The sequence below is a fragment of the Bison bison genome, unplaced genomic scaffold (genome assembly GCF_000754665.1).
Source record: "Bison bison bison isolate TAMUID 2011002044 unplaced genomic scaffold, Bison_UMD1.0 scf7180017864529, whole genome shotgun sequence".
In the NCBI taxonomy this organism is placed as follows: domain Eukaryota; kingdom Metazoa; phylum Chordata; class Mammalia; order Artiodactyla; family Bovidae; genus Bison; species Bison bison.
In genome coordinates, this window is record NW_011495079.1 from 3482281 (window position 1) to 3504148 (window position 21868).

Genomic DNA, 21868 nt, shown 5'->3' on the forward strand with positions numbered 1-21868 from the left:
AAGACTCTAATGCTGGGAGGGACTGGGGGCAGGAGGAGAAGGGGACGACAGAGGATGAGATGGCTAGATGGCATCACTGACTCGATGGACATGAATTTGGGTGAACTCCAGGAGTTGGTGATGGAAGGGAGGCCTGGCGTGCTGTGATTCATGGGGTCACAGAGAGTCGGACACAACTGAGCGACTGAACTGTACTGAACTGATGTCTGGCAAGTAAGTATAGCGAGTCTTATTATCTAACACTGTAGGCTACTGGAGCAAATGAAGTATATCTTATCTTTTTATTAAGCTGAACTTGTACTCTCTGGACTCATATTTCCATGAGAAAGAGAATTCCATTAGAGTAACATTCTTGGCCTATTCTCCTACCCTCCACTCATTTCTCCCCGAAGGAGTTCAGAGTTACATAGCTATAAAATTACTTTGGGGGGAAAACTAAGCATGCTCAACTCTACCCCTTCTGGGCTTTTCCTCTTCAGAACCAACACATCAGCATAATGTATACATTTTCTGTTCTTCTGTGGCAAAAGTACCTTGTCGATTGTCTAGCTATACCAGTGACAGGTTCGGATGTATGTCTAACTCAGTGGAAAGCACGTCTGGCCACATATCTAGAACCACATTGTCCAATTATCCTATCAGTAACTTAAAAATATGATGTTTAATTTAACTCCTTCATTCCATCTCTCAGTTGGTTCTGAATCTGGGAGAAAAAGAAAACAATGTAGTTAATTTTTTGCCTAAACTCCCAAGAACTATGTAAATGTTTTTTATTCCTCATAGTGCCCAATATAATGTGTGAAGAAATTTATTGAGTAGAATTCAATCAGTGTAAAATAGAATGATGCAAAAATAATATTGTATTATAGTAAAAAAATACAGATCCTTCTAACTATTTGTTTTTGGGTTTTAGGGTTTTAACATTACTAATTTAAAACTTGTTTTCAACATGATATTATATACAGTATATTCATTTTATTTCTCCTCATATATAAAATAGGAATCATAATGAGTCTGTTATTTTACATGATTGCTCACAGGATTAAGTAGATTTAAGTCTAGATACCACACTGCTGCTGCTACTGCTGCTAAGTTGTTTCAGTCCTATCCGACTCTTAGCGACCCATGGACTGCAGCCTACCAGGCTCCTCCGTCCATGGGATTTTCCAGGCAAGAGTACTGGAGTGGGGTGCCATTGCCTTCTCCTAGATTAGTATGCTATAGATACCACACTGCTACTGCTAAGTCACTTCAGTCGTGTCTGACTCTATGCGACCCCATAGATGGCAGCCCACCAGGCTCCCCCGTCCCTGGGATTCTCCAGGCAAGAACACTGGAGTGGGTTGCCACTTCCTTCTCCAATGCATGAAGGTGAAAAGTGAAAAGTGAAGTCGCTCAGTCGTGTCCGACTCCTAGGGACCCCATGGACTGCAGCTTACCAGGTTCCTCCGTCCATGGGATTTTCCAGGCAAGAGTACTGGAGTGGGGTGCCATTGCCCTCTCCCAGATACCACACTATAGCATACTAAAAGGAGCACACTATTTATTGCTGAGTCAGCACACTCCCTTTCTCAACAGTATGAATTCATACAGGATGAATGAAAAAATCAAACCACAATGGAATTGCTAGGGTCAGCTACAAAGAAGTATATCAAATGACCTGGATCATGCTTCCCAAATTGTGTTTTGTGGATCACTAGTTGTGAAAATATTAATGAGTTTCCCAGGGGTGGCAGTGGAGAAAGGCTATGAAAAATTCTTCAGTAAAGAAAAGTGTTTAACCCTCTATTTCCCCCATATATCTGACCATGAAAACAATTTTGTCCCTTAGGAATAATACTCAGAATGAGTGCTCCATAGAGATTAGGACATTCTGATTGAGGGGAAAGGGTAGGATGCCTGCCTGGGACTTCTTGACTCAGTAGACTATTCAATGTGGATTTGGCAGAACATTAAGTAAAAAACTTTAAATGCTCTGCTCATCCTATGCTGCTCCCTGGACTATGTATTTACCACCTCACCTAGCTAATTTCTATTCAAATACAAAGTTTAATTTGAGTACTCCCTTCCCAGAACCATCTTCACTGTCTTTTACCAAACCACACTCAGTTTATTAATTCAAATAATATATTTATTGAGCACCAGTTATGTACCAGGTGCTGTTCGAGGTGCTGTGACTGAGCAGTTAATAATAATAATAATATAAAACAGTTATCATTCTATGCGACATTCATTCAAGTGATGAAGAAAAACACAGAACAAATTAACACATAAATGCTAATCCAGACGTGAAAAATGTTATAAGGAAAAAATAGCATAAAGGAGATAGAAAGTAAAATGGTGGCTGCTTAATACTCAGTGGTCAGAGAAGAGCTCTCTCATAAGGTGGCATATAAATAATGACCTGAAAGGAGAAAGATAATGAGCCATGCAGATCTCTGAGGGAAGGACATTCTGGCAAATCAAGGATGAGAACAAAAAGACTAAGGTAGGAGCAGTTTGGCTTATCTGAGGTAATGCAGTGAAGGTGGCCCTATATAACTTAACTCTCTCTTTAGCTCTTGCTGCTGCTACTGCTAAGTCGCTTCAGTCATGTCTGACTCTGTGCGACCCCATGGACTGCAGCCTACCAGGCTTCTCCATCCATGGGATTCTCCAGGCAAGAACACTGGAGTGGGTTGCCATTTCCTTCTCCTTAGCTCTTAATCTTTCTCAAATAATTTCCCATTTTCCTGGTGGACAAATTCAGCCAGGATCTCATCAAAAGAAGAGAAATGAGGGTAATTAATATTATGCTGGAATGTGATTGACACGACCTCTGTACAGAATGATGGTGATTTTAGTCATTGGTGGAAGATGCAGTTTACAGTGGATGCCTCCTGGATGCTGACTTTCCCTTCCCCTGCACTGGGTCAGCCTGACACAACTCCACGCCATTTGTCATCTTTGGATTCTCTCACATCCCAGATTTCAGGAGTTTATATTTCCTGTGGCTGTCATATGGAGACATCTCTAAGGAATGAAATGCTGGAGGCTGGGATTCTCCATATTGGCTTCTTCCTCTAATTTTTTTTTTTCTTTCTGAATTGTTTTTGTTTCACCTAAAATGATCCATATTTAACCAGGATCATCCTAAGTAGATTCAAGTCACTTAGGGAACTTAAAAAGGCTCCCAAATGTGTTACATAAAAGCCAGGGTTGCTATCATCAGAGACAACTGTGGATGAGACTGTGCGAGTGAGAGGATAGTCTCTCCAAGGTCATATTTCAAATGTGGCCAAATGTGATTTAATTGCCCCTCTAATAACAAACTGGATCGTTATTGAGCTTTATAACTTACAGCACCATGGTACATTTTATCTGATTTGAGCTTTCCTATGTCCCTGAGAAGCAGGCAAGGTAAATACCATCCATATTTTGCTGATAAATTGAGGGTTACATAGAAAGGTTACATAGAGGATATGTGACAGAGCATGATTAGAATTTTATTCCTAAAAAAAAACGGTAGGTACCTACAAGCAAAATGTTGCATACAGTTCCATAAAGTCTTGCCTTTAAAGATATCAATTTAATCGGTCTGGAGGGTAGGGCCAAGGCATTGCTAAAAAAATCCTTTCCAGGATATATATCTGAAAGAAAACAAAAACTCATTCAAAGAGCCACATGCACCCCCAATGTTTAAAGCAGCATTATTTAAAATAGCCAAGACATGGAAGCAATCTAAACATTCATCAACAGCTGAATAAATAAAGAAGATGGATATATACACACAATGGAATATTACTCTGCCATAAAAAATGAAATTCTGCCGTTTGCAACCATGTGGATGGATCTGGAGAGCATCAGGCTTAGTGAAATGAGACAGAGAAAGACAAATACTTGATGTTACCACTTATTTGTGGAATCTAAAAAATGAAACAAATATATGGAACAAAATGGAAACAGATTCACAGATTGAGAACAAGCCCTAAAATGACCCCACTTTTTTTATGGTGCCAATTAAATCACCTTTGCCCACATTTGAAATATAACCTTCCAAAGACAATCCTTCTCACTCTTGTTGTCTCATCCACAATTGGCTCTGTTGATAGCAACTCTGGTTTTTAGGTAATGCATTCAGGGAGCCTTTTTAAGCTCCCTCAATGATTTGAATCCACTTAGCATGATATTGGCTAAATATGAGGTTATCCCCACTTCCCTACCAATGGGGAGAAAAAATTGGGGGGGCAAGATGAGAGTAGGGAATTAAGAAGTACAGACTACTATGTACAAAATAAAATAAACAATAAGAATTGTTTTGTAATAACTGTAAATAGACTATAATCTTTAAAAATATTTAGTCTCTACGGTGTACGCCTGACACTAATATAAAGTCAACTATACTTCAATAGAAATAAAAAGCTTCCAGGACATTCCAATTTGTCCAGGACTACTAGTTGATTGTTGGGGTCATTGACTTATTCCTCAATTTTTTTTTTCTTTCTGAATTGTTCTTTGTTTCACCTAAGATTATTTTCTATTGTTTTACTACTTTTCTGTTTTCAGCCTTCTCCTCTCACTTAGCTTTGGGTGTGTGCATGCTCAGTCGCCCAGTTGTGTCTACCTGTTTGCAACCCCATGCACTGTAGCTGCCAGGCTCTGTCCGTGGGATTTCCCAGGCAAAAATACTGATGTGGGTTGCCATTTCCTCTCCAGGGGAATCTTCGTGACTCAGGAATCAAACCTGTGTCTGCTGTGTTTCCTGCATTGCAGGCAGGTTTTTGCCACTGAGTCACCAAGGAAACTGGTTGTAGGACTCCAAATGATAGTTAGGCAGTCTTCTTTGGTTCCCATCTTTAGGCTCATCTTCCGTTTTCTAATCTATTATTCTCCTCTCAAATTTCATCATCCCTCTGGAATATCATAGTCCCTCTTGGTTATTTTCTCCCTATTGAGCTAACTGGGCTTCCCTGGTGGCTCAGTGGTAAAGAATCTGACTGCCAATGCAGGAGATGTGGGTTCAATCCCTGGGTCAGGAGGATCCCCTGGAGAAGGAAACGACAACCCACTCCAGTATTCTTGCCTGGGAAATCCCATGGACAGAGAAGCCAGGCAGGCTGCAGTCCATGGGGTCGCAAAAAAGTCTGACACGACTTAGTGACTAAACAACAACAACAACAATGGGGTAATTAACATTAACAGACTCCTGGAGTTAGAAGACCAGAGTTCTTCCAGTCAGTGACTGCGTAACACTGGGGAAATTATTCAATCTAACCCTCAGACCCAAGCAGTAAAATAAGGAAAAACCTTGTAGGGTTTTTATAAGAAATAAATGAAACACATGCACAATAATAGAACTAAATGGTTCAGTACTCAAAGATACTTTTAAAAGATTATCTCTTTGAAAGACTTTTTATTCTTTATCTATTTTTACTGCAACCCAATACAATATGCTATACTTACTCTGAGTTATATGCCTCTCCTTTTTACATACCCACTCTCATTTCTAATTCTAAATTTTAGCATATGTATTATCTAACCCTCCAGTGCCCAGTAAAATGTGATTCTAGATTTGGCAAGAATTTTATGCACCCCCAGTTCTAAACCCTTAATGAAGGGAGAGATAATGTGGTTTATTATTAAATTACTTTATTATTAGTTCATTAAGCACAAAGAAAGTCCAGGAGAATGCCCAAATTCTTTATTTCCTCCAGGTTGAGTTGTCACCTGATTGAAACAGAGGCCATCATAGGTAGGAGTTCAGGAATAGCTCATCTTTTTGCAAACCATCTCCCTTAGACTCTTGAGAAAACTGGTTCCTTGAGTATTCTCTTTTCTTTACCCTTATGCCCTCTTTGCTTGTTTTTCATAGGGTCCTTCCTCTTCTGCAAAAGTACAGCCTGAAATCACTTCATTCTGCTGAATACTATTCAGGATAGGATTTAAAATGCATGGTGGAATCTGGACAGTACCAGGAGTACCTCAAAATACTCATAACTTTCAAATTTTCCAGGTTGGCTTTCTGTTAGCATCCAACTATGTTCATTAAGGTATTATAATGTTCAATATTAAGCACCTGTTTGTCTTCTCTGTGATATTGTGCTAAAATAGTCTCTTCTGCCTCTACTTTGGGTCATTTCTCAAACATCCTTTATTACTATAGATTTGACTCATGCTATGAAATAAGAGAAAAGAGTAGAAAATCAACCCAATTAAAACAACCACTGAGGCATAGCTCAAGAAAGCAGTACTTTAGCAACTAGTGCTTTATCTAAAGTGTCTTTTGCATCCAGAGATGCCAGAATGTTTGAACTTTGAAGTTGATTAGATTTAGTTTCTCCTCCTATTATACAATTTAACATTACAGTCTCCATCACGCATGTCTCTTTTAGTCTCCTCATTCCTGTTCTTTACAACCAGGTTTAATTTCCGATATCCTAAAATAAAAGAAAACTGTTTCCTTAACCATGCCCATCTTTCAACACACTGCCACATGCTTTCTTTCCTTTTACCACCACCATTTCATTCCTTTTAAAACCAACTATTCAAAAAAGTAATCTACAATTAGTGCATTGTTTTTCTACAACTCTTCAACTCTTTGCATTTTTTCTGTTTGAGAGAAATTGCATTTTTGAAGGTCTTTGCCCTCATAATCACCACATAAAGTGACATTTTAATCTCCCTTCTCCTCCACCTCCCGAAAAGTCTTGACAGTATTGACTAATCTCCTCTTCAGTTTTCTTTTCTCTCTTTATATTCATGACAACGTGCTGTCTTCCTTCTTTCAGTCAGTTCAGTCCCTCAGTTGTGTCTGACTCTTTGCGACCCCATGGAATGCAGCATGCCAGGCTTCCCTGTCCATCACCAACTCCCAGAGCTTACTCAAACGCATGTCCAAGTCGGTGATGCCATCCAATTATCTCATCCTCTGTCATCCCCTTCTCCTCCTGCCTTCAATCTTTCCCAGCATCAGGGTCTTTCCCAATGTCAGTTCTTTATGTCAGGTGGCCAAAGTATTGGAGTTTCAGCTTCAGCATCAGTCCTTCCAATGAATATTCAGGACTGATCTCCTTTAGGATGGACAGGTTGGATCTCCTTGCAGTCCAAGCAACTCTCAAGAGTCTTCTCCAACACCACAGTTCAAAAGCATCAATTCTTCGGCACTCAGCTTTCTACATACTCCAACTCTTACATCCATACATGACTACTAGAACAACCATAGCTTTGACTAGGTGGACCTTTGTTGGTAAAATGCTGTTGAGGTTGGTCATAGCTTTTCTTCCAAGGAGCAAGTGTCTTTTAATTTCATGGCTGCAGTCACCATCTGCAGTGATTTTGCAGCCTAAGAAAATAAAGTTTCTCACTGTTTCCATTGTTTCCTCATCTATTTGCCATGAAATGATGGGACCAGATGCCATGATGTTAGTTTTCTGAATGTTGAGCTTTAAGCCAACTTTTCACTCTCCTCTTTCACCTCCATCAAGAGGCTCTTTAGTTCCTCTTTGCTTTCTGCCATAAAGGTGGTGTCATCTGCATATCTAAGGTTATTGATATTTCTCCCGGCCACCTTGATTCCAGGTTGTGCTACTTCCAGCCCAGAATTTTGCAAGATATACTCTGCATATAAGTTAAATAAGCAGCATGACAATATACAGCCTTGATGTACTCCTTTCCCTATTTGCAACCAGTCTGTTGTTCCATGTCCAGTTCTAACTGTTGCTTCTTGACCTGCATACAGGTTTCCCAAGAGGCAGGTCAGGTGGTCTGGTATTCCCACCTCTTTCAGAATTTTCCACAGTTTATTGTGATCCACACAGTCAAAGACTTTGGCATAGTCAATAAAGTAGAAGTAGATGTTTTTCTGGAACTCTCTTGCTTTTTTGATGATCCAGCAGATGTTGCCAAGTTGATCTCGGGTTCTTCTGCCTTTTCGAAATCCAACTTGAACATCTGGAAGTTCACAGTTCACGTATGCTGAAGCCTGGGTTGGATAATTTTGAGCATTACTTTGCTAGTGTGTGAGATGAGTGCAAGTGTGCAGTAGTTTGAACATTCATTGACATTGCCTTTCTTTGTAACTGGAATGAAAACTGACCTTTTCCAGTCCTGTGGCCACTGCTGAGTTTTCCAAATTTGCTGGCATATTGAATGCAGCACTTTCACAGCTTCATCCTTCAGGATTTGAAATAGCTCAACTGGAATTCCATCCCTCCACTAGCTTTGTTCATAATGATGCTCCTAAGGCCCACTTGACTTCACATTCCAGGATGTCTGGCTCTTCCTCCTTTATCATTTCTCAATGCTCTGTCTTTCTTTTACTAAGGCCCTGTTTTTCAAGTAAATGTTAAGAAATTATTTAAACGTCTTTGTTCTCAATTTCTTCATCTATAAAATTACAATAATAATATCCATTCCCTCCAAAATTATGAAAATTAAATTATATGAGGTGCTTCACAAATATTAACTATATTCCTAAGTGTAAGCATTTGCGAGCATACCACCTTTGGTACTATTTTTCTTTACCATCAAATTATATAAATGACTGTAAAATCTTTACCTTAAGCTCCTAACCTCTCTCATCATAATTCTATACTAATATTTCAGTTTGTATACCATGCCTCACTCTCAATGAGTTTACAAAACCAAATTTGTCATATCATCCTCCTCTTCATCAAAATGAACTTCTGCTTAAGTTTTTCCTATATCTATTACTATCATTCAAAAATTCCAGTCAACCAGTCATCTTTGACTCCCTTAGGTCTAATCCACCTCTCCATACATGTTTTATCCAAAGTGTCTCTTGCATCAGGTGCTATACAAAAAGGATAAAACATCATAACCAAGTTCAAAGTTGGATTAACATTCAAAATTAAAGGAATGCATTTATCACTTTAATAGAACAAAAAGAAAAAAAGTAGTATGATCATCAAAATATATATTAAAAAACAATAAAATGGGAAAAAACACTTTTATGTTAAAAAAAACTTTCAGCAGGTGTACCTATGGCTGATTCTTGTTGATGTATGAGAGAAAACCACAAAATTCTGCAAAACAATTATCCTTCAATTTAAAAAATTAAAAAAAAAAAAAAGCTCTCTGCAAACTAGCAGCAGAAGGGTACATATAAGAAACTTAAAGCTTATAGTTAATGTTGAAATACTGAGTGTGTTTCCTCAAAATAGCAAATAAGGAAAGGATTTCTGGCTTTACCACTTCCATGCACCATAAAGATAAGAAAAAGAAATAAAAGACATAAAAATCAGAAAGGATAAAGTAAGACCATTATTATTTTCAGATGACAGGGAAGGAAAAAATCCTAAGGAAATTACTTTTTAAAGGAACTACTGTGAGTTTTAAATGAAATAATCCAGGTGAAAGTTACAAGGATGATATAAAACTCAATTGTATTTCTATATATCAACAGTAAACAAAATTGGAAAGTTAAAATAGTAAACAGCACTAAAGCATTAGGTCAACTCAGTGAGAAAGGGAAGTCTTTCGCCATATAGGAAAAAAAATGAAACTTGACTCCCACCTCACACTATACAAAAATGATTTGTGATAGTTTGCAGAACTAAATGCAAAAGCCAGAACCAGAAAGCTTATGGGGAAAAAAAATGGGTGCATATACTTATAACCTGGAAAAAGACACAAAAGGCACCAACCATGAAAAATAATTTAAAAATCATATTTCACTAAAATTAAAATATTCTATTCATCAAAAGGTAGCATTAAAAAATATTAAGGTCGGTTTTCCCCTGGTGGTCCAGTGGTTAAGGATCTGCTTTGTAATACAGGAGACATGGGTTTGATCCCCAGCCAGGGAAGATCCCTCATGCCACGGGGAAACAGCCATGCGCCACAGCTACTGAAGCAGCACTCCAGAGTCCATGCTCTGCAACAAGAGAAGCCACCACAGTGAGAAGCCCATGCGCCACTACTGGACAGTGACCCCTACTCAGCACAGCTGGAGAAGCCCACTTGGAGCAGCTAAGACCCAGCACAACCATAAATAAATAAAAAGCTTTTTAAAAATGAAGGCAAATCACAGACTGGGAAAAATATTTACAGTGCATAAACCAGACAAATAACTAAAATCTTTTAGAATTACAGGAGAATTTAGTTATAAATGTAGTAATAAAAATACTGTAGTAGTAATAAATGTCATATGAATGTAGTAATAAAAATTACTACAAATTGACAATTAGGAAATTGAACAATCCCATAAAAAAGACGTGAACAGGCACTTCTCAAAAGATATAATAATGAGCAATAGCCACAGGAAAAAGTGCTTAAAGCCATAATGAGAAATGCTTTCATACCCATAAGGATGGTTAAAATGAAAAAAATTGAAAGTGTAAATGTTGGCGAGACTGTGGAGAAATAAAAAATCTCAGATATTTCTATGTGGATTTAAATTATGGAACTACTACTTCAGAAAACTCTTGGCAAGTTTCTTACAATATTAGCTATTCATGTTCCCTACAACCTGACAATTCTACTTTTTGGTATCTATATGAACATACAGTGCACATTCATTCATAACACCAAATAACATGAAACAACTATGTTAATCCAACTACTCAGCAAAAAAGAAAAAAAAAGGCATAACATGAGTGAATTATATTGAGTGAAAGAATCCAGACCTGGGCATACATAAAACATACACACACAGTAGGATTCCATTTACATAAAGTTCAAGAATAGGCAATTCTAAATTATGATGATAAAAATCAGAAAGAAGTGGCACCAGTGGTAAAGAATCTGCCTGCCAGTTCAGGAGATGCAAGAGATGTGGGTTTGATCCCTGGGTTGGGAAGATCCCACTGCATTATTCTTGCCTGGAAAATTCCATGGACAGAAGACCCTGATGGGCTACAGTCCATGGCGTTGCAAAGAGTCAGACACAACTGAGCAACTGAGCAAGCATGCATGCACACACTGAGGCAGGAATAAGGGCCACTGATTGGAAACAGGCATGAGGCAACTTTCTGAGGGTAACACCAATGTTCTATATCCTGCCTTGAATGGTGGTTACACCTACATACACAGTTATCAAAATCCATCAAACTGTATTCTTCTACTAAGGGTAAAAAGATGCTTCACCAGGAAAACATTAAAAAGAAAAAAAGGCATTACAAAGAAAAAGCAAAAAGAAAACTGGTATGTCAACGCTGTGCTGTGCTTAGTCGCTCAGTTGTGTCCAACTCTTTGCGACCCCATGGACTGTCCACCAGGCTCTGCTGTCCATGGGGATTCTCTAGGCAAGAATACTGGAGGAATGCCCTCCTCCAGGGGATTTTCCCAACCCAGGGATCAAAACCAGGTCTCCTGCAATAGACCTACCTAAATTTTTTAACATGTAAATATTTTTCAAGTATTTCAAGTATCTTTTCAAGTTTAGAAACAGTTCTACTTTCAAGTATGAGTAAGTGAGCTTAGCCTTGCAAATTCATCTAAATAGAGAGCCTCAGGCTTGTGGATCAATATACTGAAAAGAAACAAAGAGAAGCCAGTAGCACATCAGTATTTCACTCTGTAAATCAAAAATAGAAAGTTTCACAATCTGAGGAATTTTAGGACATGTAAGAGTCCAAAGAAGCAAAGGTAAAAAAATCAAATATAGTATGCAGAATTAACGGTTGTGACTTACTGAGTTAATAAATATGCCAAATAGTCAAACTCAATAAAACACTGCAAAATCTGTCACAATTAATACACCAGTCAGAAACACATGCAATGTATAATCAGCTCTACCTCATATTGAAAGCAAGAACTCATTGGTTATAATGGATATCTTCCATTTATAGATAGAGTTATGAAAATAGACTAGATAAAGGGATGCATGAGGCGAAGGAGAAGTAACCCAACTTGCTCTATCTGATCAGTATCTATTTGTAGTGAGTGAATACGATGGACAGTTCTGTTTTTATCTCTCATCTGTTTTGTATCAGTTTTCTCACAATAAGACTAAACACATGTACTAATGCCCAGGCAAATAAATGCAAATTAATGATTAAGAGTTGTACTTGTACTTCCATTTTAAAGGCTCATCACTGGTTTTAAGAGTGAAATGATCATTCCAATTATGTTATTAATTTCTAATTAATAAATGAAAACAATATCTGAATACCCATAAGTCAATCAAATCACATTCATGCATTTCCAGACAGAAAAGCCAGGAGAATTATCAAACACCTAGAGGGTTAATAAGCCTATGATCAAAATATAGACTCTTATATAAGCTAACCAATAATTATCTTTCCTTTGGAACAGTAACTGTTGTCAATGTTCCATTCCTGACACACCTGTGCCTTGTCAGAGCACACCAGGGAGTCCTCTATTTTATCCATCTAGCTGTCTGTTATTCACACCCTCTAGTCTCCAAACCATTTCTTGAAATCATGTGTTCTACTCCAATACTCCTTCATAATTACTTTCACTTGAACTTTCTATTCCCTGCTCTCTATAATAAATGAAGAACCCCAGGAGATCAGGACTCAGAAGGAGAAATAACTACTGCACCAATGTCTCTGAGGTAAAAGAAAGAGTGGCCCATGTGAGGTTATATTCTTTCTTAATTATATGCCTTAGCTGTTATTGTTCTACAACATACATACATACAGGCTGCATTGGTTCTAATTGAAATACCATCATCCTTAGTTTCACAATTTTTTCCCTTCATTTTTTCTTCCCTAAATCATCATTATAACATCTAATAAAGGAAAGTAGAGTCAGTTACCTTCATACACTTTTAAAAATGGACAGAACCAAGGAGTGGAGTCAAGTGGAATTTCTGGCTTTAACACTACTCCTAGATTTCTTCAAAGTTTACTAAAATAAGATAGAATATGTAAAGAAGGACTTATGGAGTAAGATCCTTTAGAGTTCATTAGATTACACAGAAAAGAATCTTTTTCATTCACTGAATGACCAAATGCATTTACATTAGAGAATTTACACTGATATAAAATTAACTGTTTAGCAATAAATTTTATTAATATATATAAGACAATCTCCTACATAAATAGTTTAAAATGTTGGAAATGCAATAGCTGCCCAATAGCACCAGAAACACCTTAACCTAGTGAGAAAACCAATGATAATAAATGTGACATTTGGCAACTAAATCTAAGTTTAGTGGGGCTGACTTCCTGAAACAAATGAACTAGGTCAAATTTCCCTGAAAACGAAGAGGAATTATTGAAAACATTTTCCTGCTCCACATACCAGGACATTGTGTGAAATATTACCTATGCCTAAATGAACCTATAAGTTTTATCCTCATAAAGAGGTAGCAAATTATATATCCTAATGAGGAGTTTTCTACCCTCTGAACAGGATTGTAGGAGACAATTATTACACCAAGGAAAGTACAAGAAACTTCAAATCAGTTGCACAACTTAGCCCCTTTGGAGTGCCAATATACTTATCCATAACACTAAAATATACATTCCCTTGAAACTTATAAAGGTTAAACAAAATAATTTGTAGGAAAGTGTTCTATAAGCTGTAGCAGAAATGCAAAGCTTAAATGTCATTTTACTGATAAGGATGATACATATAATAAAAAAATCCAAAATAAGTTGTGTTAAAGAAGGTAAGATGTTTAACAAATTATTGCTCATTTAGGTCAAAACAATATTAAAAGACATATTTGTTCTGCAAATTGGCTCAAACTATTTGTTCATACTATATATCTAAGGAGATAGTGAATGGCATTGATTGGATCCAAAGTTCCTCTCTCTTGAATTTTATGAGGCCCATTCAGAATGAGCTAGGTTGAGAACACCACCAATTCCATGTTCTGAGTCCATCTGTTGGCAAAAATATAATGCAAACAGCTTTATAAGTGCTATTTTCAATGAAATATCACAGAACAGCTTGTCCCAATGATATTTCTAAAGCTTGCCTGCAAACCGCCTACTGGGAAATCCAACTGAAAGAAAAGGGGTAAGAGAAAGAAACCCATATAGAAAAGTGACAGAAATGGAAAAAAAGAACAAAAGGTAAAGAGACTAGCTAGAGGAAATTGAGCACTGGAGAAAAATAAGGAGCAATGAGAGGTGCAATATCAAATACAGACAAAATTAGTTTGAAGCCATAAAGGATAAAGATTTGGAAAAAACATGTATATATAAACGACTGGGATTGGAGGATGAAGGACTTATCACAAACAATGTGGCATGTCCAAAGAAATAAAGACAAAAGAAAAAGGAAACACCAGAAAACATGTAACAGCTCAATAGTTCGAGCATAATTATTAAAATGTTGAGAAAAATGATGTGAAATAGCCATTTTTCTAAGCTTGTTTTTTCATGTAATATACAAATTCAATTTTCCAAAAGCTAACAGATTTCAATGTGTATCATCATCTCGAAGGGAAGGAAACATTCTCTTCCAAGTCCATTCTTTTAACCTGGAAGTCCATTTACTTATAAAATAGTCCCGGTACTGCAATATAGATGGTGTGCATGCACTGATTCAAAAACAAAATATATTAAACTGCACATGATGTCATGATGAGCACTTACCTGGGGTCGAATGACTTTTACAATATTTTTGAGGGCAGTGTCAGGGGATGGAGGTGAGCAGTCAGGTGTTGGGCCTGTGGAGCTGTTTCTATGGTTACTAGTTCCTGGAGCAGTAATTGCTACCTCAGAGGCATTATCTGGGAATAAAAATAGAACAACCATGAACCTAATCACTCAGTTTACCTTCTAAGACTTAAAATTACTTTAATGAAAATGAATTGATATTTAAACTTAAAACTGGTATTAATTACAAGATCATAATGTGGAATACACTTGGCAGTTTATTTTAAAGATAATTTGTTTATTGAATGTTTTATTTTCTTTTAGAATGGTAAATATTCCCCTGTAGTATTGTTCCAAGGAGGAAGAGTATTATTACTTAATTTATAATGATAGATCATCCAGTATAAATGTTTAGATTGCCACTATACAGATGACTAAAACATCACCTTAACTTAAAAGAATGCTCTTTTTATATGACTGGCCTAAGTTTTCTCTATAATATTCATGCCTTCCCAAAGCACTTTTCCCAGAAATCCCTCAAATTGTAAAAAAAAAAAAAAAATAGCATCCCAGTAAATTAACCTGGATAAAAAACTGACATTTGTGCAAAATAGTTTTATAATGTAGATAAAAACAAAATTATCACTCTCAGATACATATATCTTCCTAGATGGTCAAAGCTAAGTGAATGAAATTTCAAAAATCCAAAGTAATCTTCCCTTATGTTCAGTATTGTGGGAGCAGAAATAAGAAACTGATGACTTGAAAATCAGCAATATGTATAACGTTTTCCTCTTAAATTTATATCAAAACAAAATAACATCAAAGATGCAGTTTTAGAATGCTTAAAATACTGGGGAAAGGATGGAGAAGGTTCTGTAAATAACTCCCGCTAGCACATAGAAGTTATATTATTTTAACGACAGTTTGGCAAATCCTCTAGAGCTTTTTATGGAAACTGTTGCAAGCTCAAATGTTCAAAACATTTACTTCCTTGTTATATTTTTAATTATTCCCCAATAATTTTCTGTACTCGACAGCTGAATTGGTCCAAGAGTGACTAGGACTGGGAATTCTTTAGAGACCAGCAAGTGTCTCTGTGCCATGGCCATCGCCAACAATCCCAGGTGAAAAGCAATGATTTGTTAAGGCACTTCTTGCTCACAGAAAGCAAGAGGATGAAACTCTCCCCATTACTTTAAAATATAATTTATTTTCACTGGGGAATCCAGACATAGGCTCATGAAATTAAAAAATGCAAGTGTGACACACCAAATTAAATAGATAATTCATAAACCATCTTAGATGTGTCCAGAGCTCACTCTTGATTTAGTATAATACATAAGGTGGGGTTTGAATGAGCATCTCAAGAATAAGCCAGCTCCTGAAAGACAGTAGTCTGTGGGGGAAGTCTTCTGAATAGGCTAAGGTAGTATGAGTGAACACCGAAATGGAGACAAAACATCAGTTAGCAAGAATGACAAGATGCATTCATTCTCTCTAATTTGTCCCCTCCTTCTTTCATTCATTCACTCATACATCTAAAACATTTATTTGGGAGCAATTATGTATTTGGCATTATGTTTTACGGATAAATTGAAAAGAATCTCTGGTCAGGGATTAGGATGATTGGTGGAACACAGACTCTCAGGGCAGTGAAACTATTCTGCACAATACTGTAACTGTGGGTGTATGTCTCTGTACATTTGTCCAAACCCACAGAATGTACAGCACCAAGAGTGAACCCTCTCGTGAACTATGGACTTTGTGTGATAATGATGTGTCAGTGTCAAGGTCCACTGACTGAAAATGAATGTACCACTCTGGAGGGGGATACTGACAGTGTGGGAGGCTGCACCTGCATGGCAGCAGGGAGTACAAAAGGAATCTCTATACTTTCCACTTGATTTTTCTGTAAACTTAAAACTGCTGTAAAAAATAAAGTCTAGTAAATTTTTTTTAAATCTCTGCCCTTGAGAGGTATACAATCAAATGTGCCATGAGACATGCAAGCAATTTATAATGCAGTATAACTTGAGAGTTGATAACAGGTAGATGAAGCATGATGAAAAAGCAGGGGGAGAAGAAATCCAACTGTGGCTGGGAAGGAAGATGGTTGTTGAAAAGCTGCAGTTTTCAGGTAAGAAAGGTAGGACTAGAACATAAAACATAAGGGCTTGGAGAGTGAAAGAGTATATATAAAGCTAATATTTTATGTTAGGAAGATATTGGAGCTAAGTTTAGATAACTAAAAGTAGGTTTTATTATTTTGTTTGTGCTTAATTCTGTAGGCAATGGGAAATACTGAAGATATTTAAGCAGAGACCAGCCTAGTAATGACAATAATTGCTAATGGTTATTGAGCATTTATTATGTGCAGGGAGCATGTTAAATTCTTTTACTTACTGAATCTCATTGAATCCTCCAAATAATTCTTTGAAATAGCTACTATTACTACCACTCCCATTTTACAGAAAAGACAATCACAAAGTTAAATTTCCAGTAAATGGATGACAAGAAGTTCTAGATTGATGGCACATTGCCTTTCTGCTGGTTAGCATGCCCTAGGTATGCAAATATGAACAGAGGAGGCACAGCCTGAAGACTATTGTCATAGTCAAGTTACGGGCAGTCTCTACTTCTGGAGTCAACCAACTCCACAAAAACAAAGTAGAACGTGGAAACAGTAGGATGGAAATAATAAAAACAGAAAATATCAACCATAAAAACATCTTAGAGTACACTTGTGTGTACTATAGGTATAATACCTGGAAGCAGGGAGATGAGTTAACAACAGTGACTCAGGATAAATCAGGGTATTAGCATTTGAGTTGGTGATAAGGTTGGATTCTGGATATATTTTGAAGATAGACTAATAGAATTTCTTGATATGTTGGATACAGGGGAGGAGAGGAATAGAGAAGGCAAGCATAACTAAGGTTTTTGGCCTGAGGAACTGAAAAAGATGGAGTTTTGAGCAGCAGAAGTAGGAAAGACTATGGGAAAAGCACACATTCCCTACTATATCACTTCAAATCTTGCCTCTATCCCATTTTCTCTCTTCTCTCCTTTTGGATTTCAGTGAAATAATGTTAGACTTATTATTTATTATAATTTATTTTGATTTCAGTGAAATAATGTTAGACTTATTATTTATTATAATTTATTATCTCTTTTGTACCCTCATTGTTTTCTCTCTGTATTGCATTCTGGATAGTTTTATATATATATAAATATTCATTTTCCAGCTTACTGGTTCTTTCTTCAGCTATGTCTAGTCTGCTATCAAACCATTTACTTACTTTCAATTATGCTTTTCAGTTCTAAAATTTCTATCTGGTTCTTTTTCAAATACACTACATTATCATTTAGCATTTTCAATACCCCAGTATTTGCTTACTCTTATTTATTCAAATTGGAAGTTGTTTTGCTTTTTAATCTGTCTGATAATTCCAATGCTTGAAGTCTTCATGAATCTGTTTTTATGCCTCTATTTCTCATTCATAGTATTTTGTTCTGTCTGTCCGTCACATCTTCAATTCTGTGCTACTTTTTACTTTTTATTAGAATGAATTAAACATTAATTATGACTCTATCTTTTAGTAAATATTAATTTAAAAAAGAACACAAACTCATATTCTAATACCAGATGCTGGGGTTTGTGGAAAACCTATCTGTTCAATGTTAGATAATTTATTTAATTACTCTGGATTTTAGTCTTTCTTTAAAACATGAGGATGATTAATAACTATATTCTGGGGCTATGTGTGAGAGAATTCAAATGAAAAATAACTAGCACATAATCAGATACATAGTATGCAGTTAATAAATTTGAGTTTCCTTTTTCCCTATCAAACCAAATATCATCAGAATTAAACTAAAATATGGAGGAAAGAAAATCTAGAGAGAAAAGCAAGGGTATAAATAGTAGTACTTTGTAGATAAAATATCTAGAGTAATAACTCTGAGTACTTGGGTAGAATTTGAGACCAGTATCTTTCAGCTACTAACACAAATTGGTAGGGACAGAATTTAATTCCAGAAATAAGAGATGATCCCTTGAGGAATGATTCACTGCAAGGTCTGGCCCTGTTAAGTGCTTTTGCCTCAAAGCCAGAAAAAACTGTTGGGTAGTCCATGCAGACTGTAAAGCAAAAGCTTCTTGAATGTTTCTTGTAAGTAATTTAATACATACTACAAGATAGTGAATAATCATGTACTAAATTATTTTAAAAAGACTCTAAGTGTGTCCATCTTCTGAATCCATGATCTGTACCATTACACTGATAATTTGATTTTATACTACCTTGCATTGTTCATTATCTCTTCCAGACTAGGTTATATTTTCACAGTGACTTACATTTCCCTTATTCTCTCCACAGCTCTTAGCTCAATGCAATCTTCTAAGAATACTAAGTGAAGTAAAATGAATAAAATAAAACCTGTGTGTCAGGGGAAACCATCATAAATGCCCTTAATTATATGGAGAAAGGTGATCTGGTTTTTATAATTCCATGGTCCTTTTGGAGAAATCCAAATGAAAAGTATATTCTAGAACATACATAAGAGTCTTAGTAAAGTGATTTATTCTTAACATATCCTTTACTATATTATTTATAAAAATCCACCAATCATCCAGTGGACTTCGCAAAATGACAGCTTATATCCATGATGGTCTTACATGGTCAACCTGCACTTCACACCTGCAGCTACAAAACATTTCTGATTAAAAGGAAATGAGGTGTGTAAAAATTGCTTAGAGAAAATTACTGAATATATTTGCAACTTCAGATTGAAATGAGACACCTTCTAGTCACATTACTTTCTATGCATTAGATTATGCATTATGACTGTCAGTTTCTTCTATAGTAACAAGCACAGGGAAAATCTTTCTAGTTTACAGGGGCTTTTACAAGAAAAGTATTCTATGAATACTATGTAATATTATATTATACAATTTTAGTGCCATTCACTAGCATGTACTGAACAGCTAAAGTATACCAGAGACCGGGCTAGTTGCTATGTAGCTGGCAAATAGGACTGATGTTATTTTGGCTGGAGATTCAGGAAAGGTCTCATGGAAGAGGTGGAGTTCTGTCAGGAGTTCTCTGATGGGTTAGTAAAACTTAGAAAGAAATGAGTGTGAAAAACATTTCCAGAGTTGGAAGTAGGAGGAGTAAAAGCTATTGATAAAAAGATGGGAAAGAGGCACATTTAGAAAGAGTTAGTTTGAATAGAATAGAATATTCATGGAGGTAATGCTAAGAAATGGAGGACATACATACAACAAATTTGGGCTCTAGAATCAAACAAATCTAATCTGAAATCCTGCCGCAGTCACCCTCAGTTTCATCATCTGTGAAAAGGTGCCTTTCTCATGGTGTTTTTGTAAGGATAAATAAAATATGTGTGTGTGTGTATGTGTGTATTTTTGCCTGGCACATAGTAAGTGTTAAAGTAATTGTTGCTATTACTATCATATACATGCCAGATAATAATAACTATAAGTAGATAGGTGGCTTGAGGTATTATTGTGGAAAGTCTTGAATTACCAAGTAATTAAGTAACTAAGCAACTATCAAGTAAGCATTTAATAATTATTAGTGTAACAATTCATGAAATATAATTTTCAATTGTTGGCGTTAAGTCAGAAATTTGCAAAGCTTTTCTGTAAAGGTCCAGATTGTAAACATTTTAAGCTCTGAAGGCTAGGTCATCTCTTTTGCAACTATTCAGCTCTGCCATTATAGCACAAAGCAGCCATAGACACTATGTAAGCAAATGGCTGTGGCTGCATTACAAGAAAACTTTACTAACCAAAACAGGAACGGTCCAGATTTAGTTAATAGGCCATAGTTTGTAGGTCCTGTCATAAGTATTTCCCATGTTCTCCCTCTGATGGAGACACCTACAATTATATATCATACATCTACTTTTCCATTTTCACGTTATATATGAACATTCTTCTCACTATGCAATTAAAAACTAAGGTTTCATTACGAAAAATTCATTTAACCTTTGTAAAACATAACATTATATCTAATGCAAGGGCAATGCCTTGGGACAAAAAGTGTTCAAAAGATGCTTATTGCATGGATGAATAAATAAATGAATAAGACAAATTGAACTTTTGAATTCTAAAGTGACTTTCAGTAATGCTACATGACAATCATTTCTGGGAAAGAGAGTATGAAAATCATAAGTGAAATAGCCCAGTTATCATCTGTGTGTTATTTTCAGTGAGAAAGTACTTACTCTGCATCATGTGAGGAAGTTAATATTTAACAATTACTTTAAAGAATTATTTAACATTTCAAATAGTTAATACATTATACTTTCTCCTACCAATGGTTTCTTAAGAATTAGAATGCAGAGATACAAAGAATAGCAAGGAGAGATAAGAAAGCCTTCCTCAGTGATCAATGCAAACAAATAGAGGAAAACAATAGAATAGGAAAGACTAGAGATCTCTTCAAGAAAATCAGAGATACTAGGGAAACATTTCATGCAAAGATGACCACAATAAAGGACAGAAATGGAATGGACCTAACAGAAGTAGAAGATATTAAGAAGAGGTGGCAAGAATACACAGAAGAACTATACAAAAAAGATCTTCATGACACAGATAACCATGATGGTGTGATCACTCACCTAGAGCCAGACAACCTGGAATGCAAAGTCAAGTGGGCCTTAGGAAGCATCACTATGAACAAAGCTAGTGGAGGTGATAGAATTCCAGTTGAGTTATTTCAAATCCTAAAAGATGATGCTTTGAAAGTACTGCACTCACTATGTCAGCAAATTTGGAAACCTCAGCAGTGGCCATAGGACTGGAAAAGGTCAGTTTTCATTCCAATCCCAAACAAAAGCAATGCCAAAGAACATTCAAACACCGCACAATTGTACTCATCTCAAAGGCTAGCAAAGTAATGCTCAAAATTCTCCAAGCCAGGCTTCAACAGTATGTGAACTGTGAACTTCCAGAAGTTAAAGCTGGATTTAGAAAAGGTAGAGGAACCAGAGATCAAACTGCCAACATCCGTTGGATCATTGAAAAGGCAAGATCATCCAGAAAAACATCTGTTTCTGCTTTATTGACTATGCCAAAGTTTTGACTGTGTAGATCACAATAAACTGTAGAAAATTCTGAAAGAGATGGGAATACCAGACCACCTGACCTGCCTCCTGAGAAATCTGTATGCAGGTCAAGAAGCACCAGTTAAAACTGGACATGGAACAGCAGACAGATTCCAAATTGGGAAAGGAGTATGTCAAGGCTGTAGTATACTGTCACCTTGCTTATTTAACTTGTATGCAGAGTACATCATGAGAAATGCTGGACTGGATGAAGC

The 21868-nt window shown here is 36.4% G+C and overlaps 1 protein-coding gene across 2 annotated transcripts in view; it reads right to left on the reverse strand.

Annotated features, from left to right (window-relative positions):
• The window catches only part of ANKS1B (ankyrin repeat and sterile alpha motif domain containing 1B), a 1164394-nt gene that overhangs the window by 712158 nt on the left and 430368 nt on the right, over positions 1 to 21868 (reverse strand). For both annotated transcript variants that reach the window (XM_010831582.1, XM_010831580.1), the window contains exon 11: positions 14514 to 14650. In XM_010831582.1, coding sequence (XP_010829884.1) covers positions 14514 to 14650 — 137 coding nt within the window. The remainder of the gene's footprint in view (positions 1 to 14513; positions 14651 to 21868) is intronic.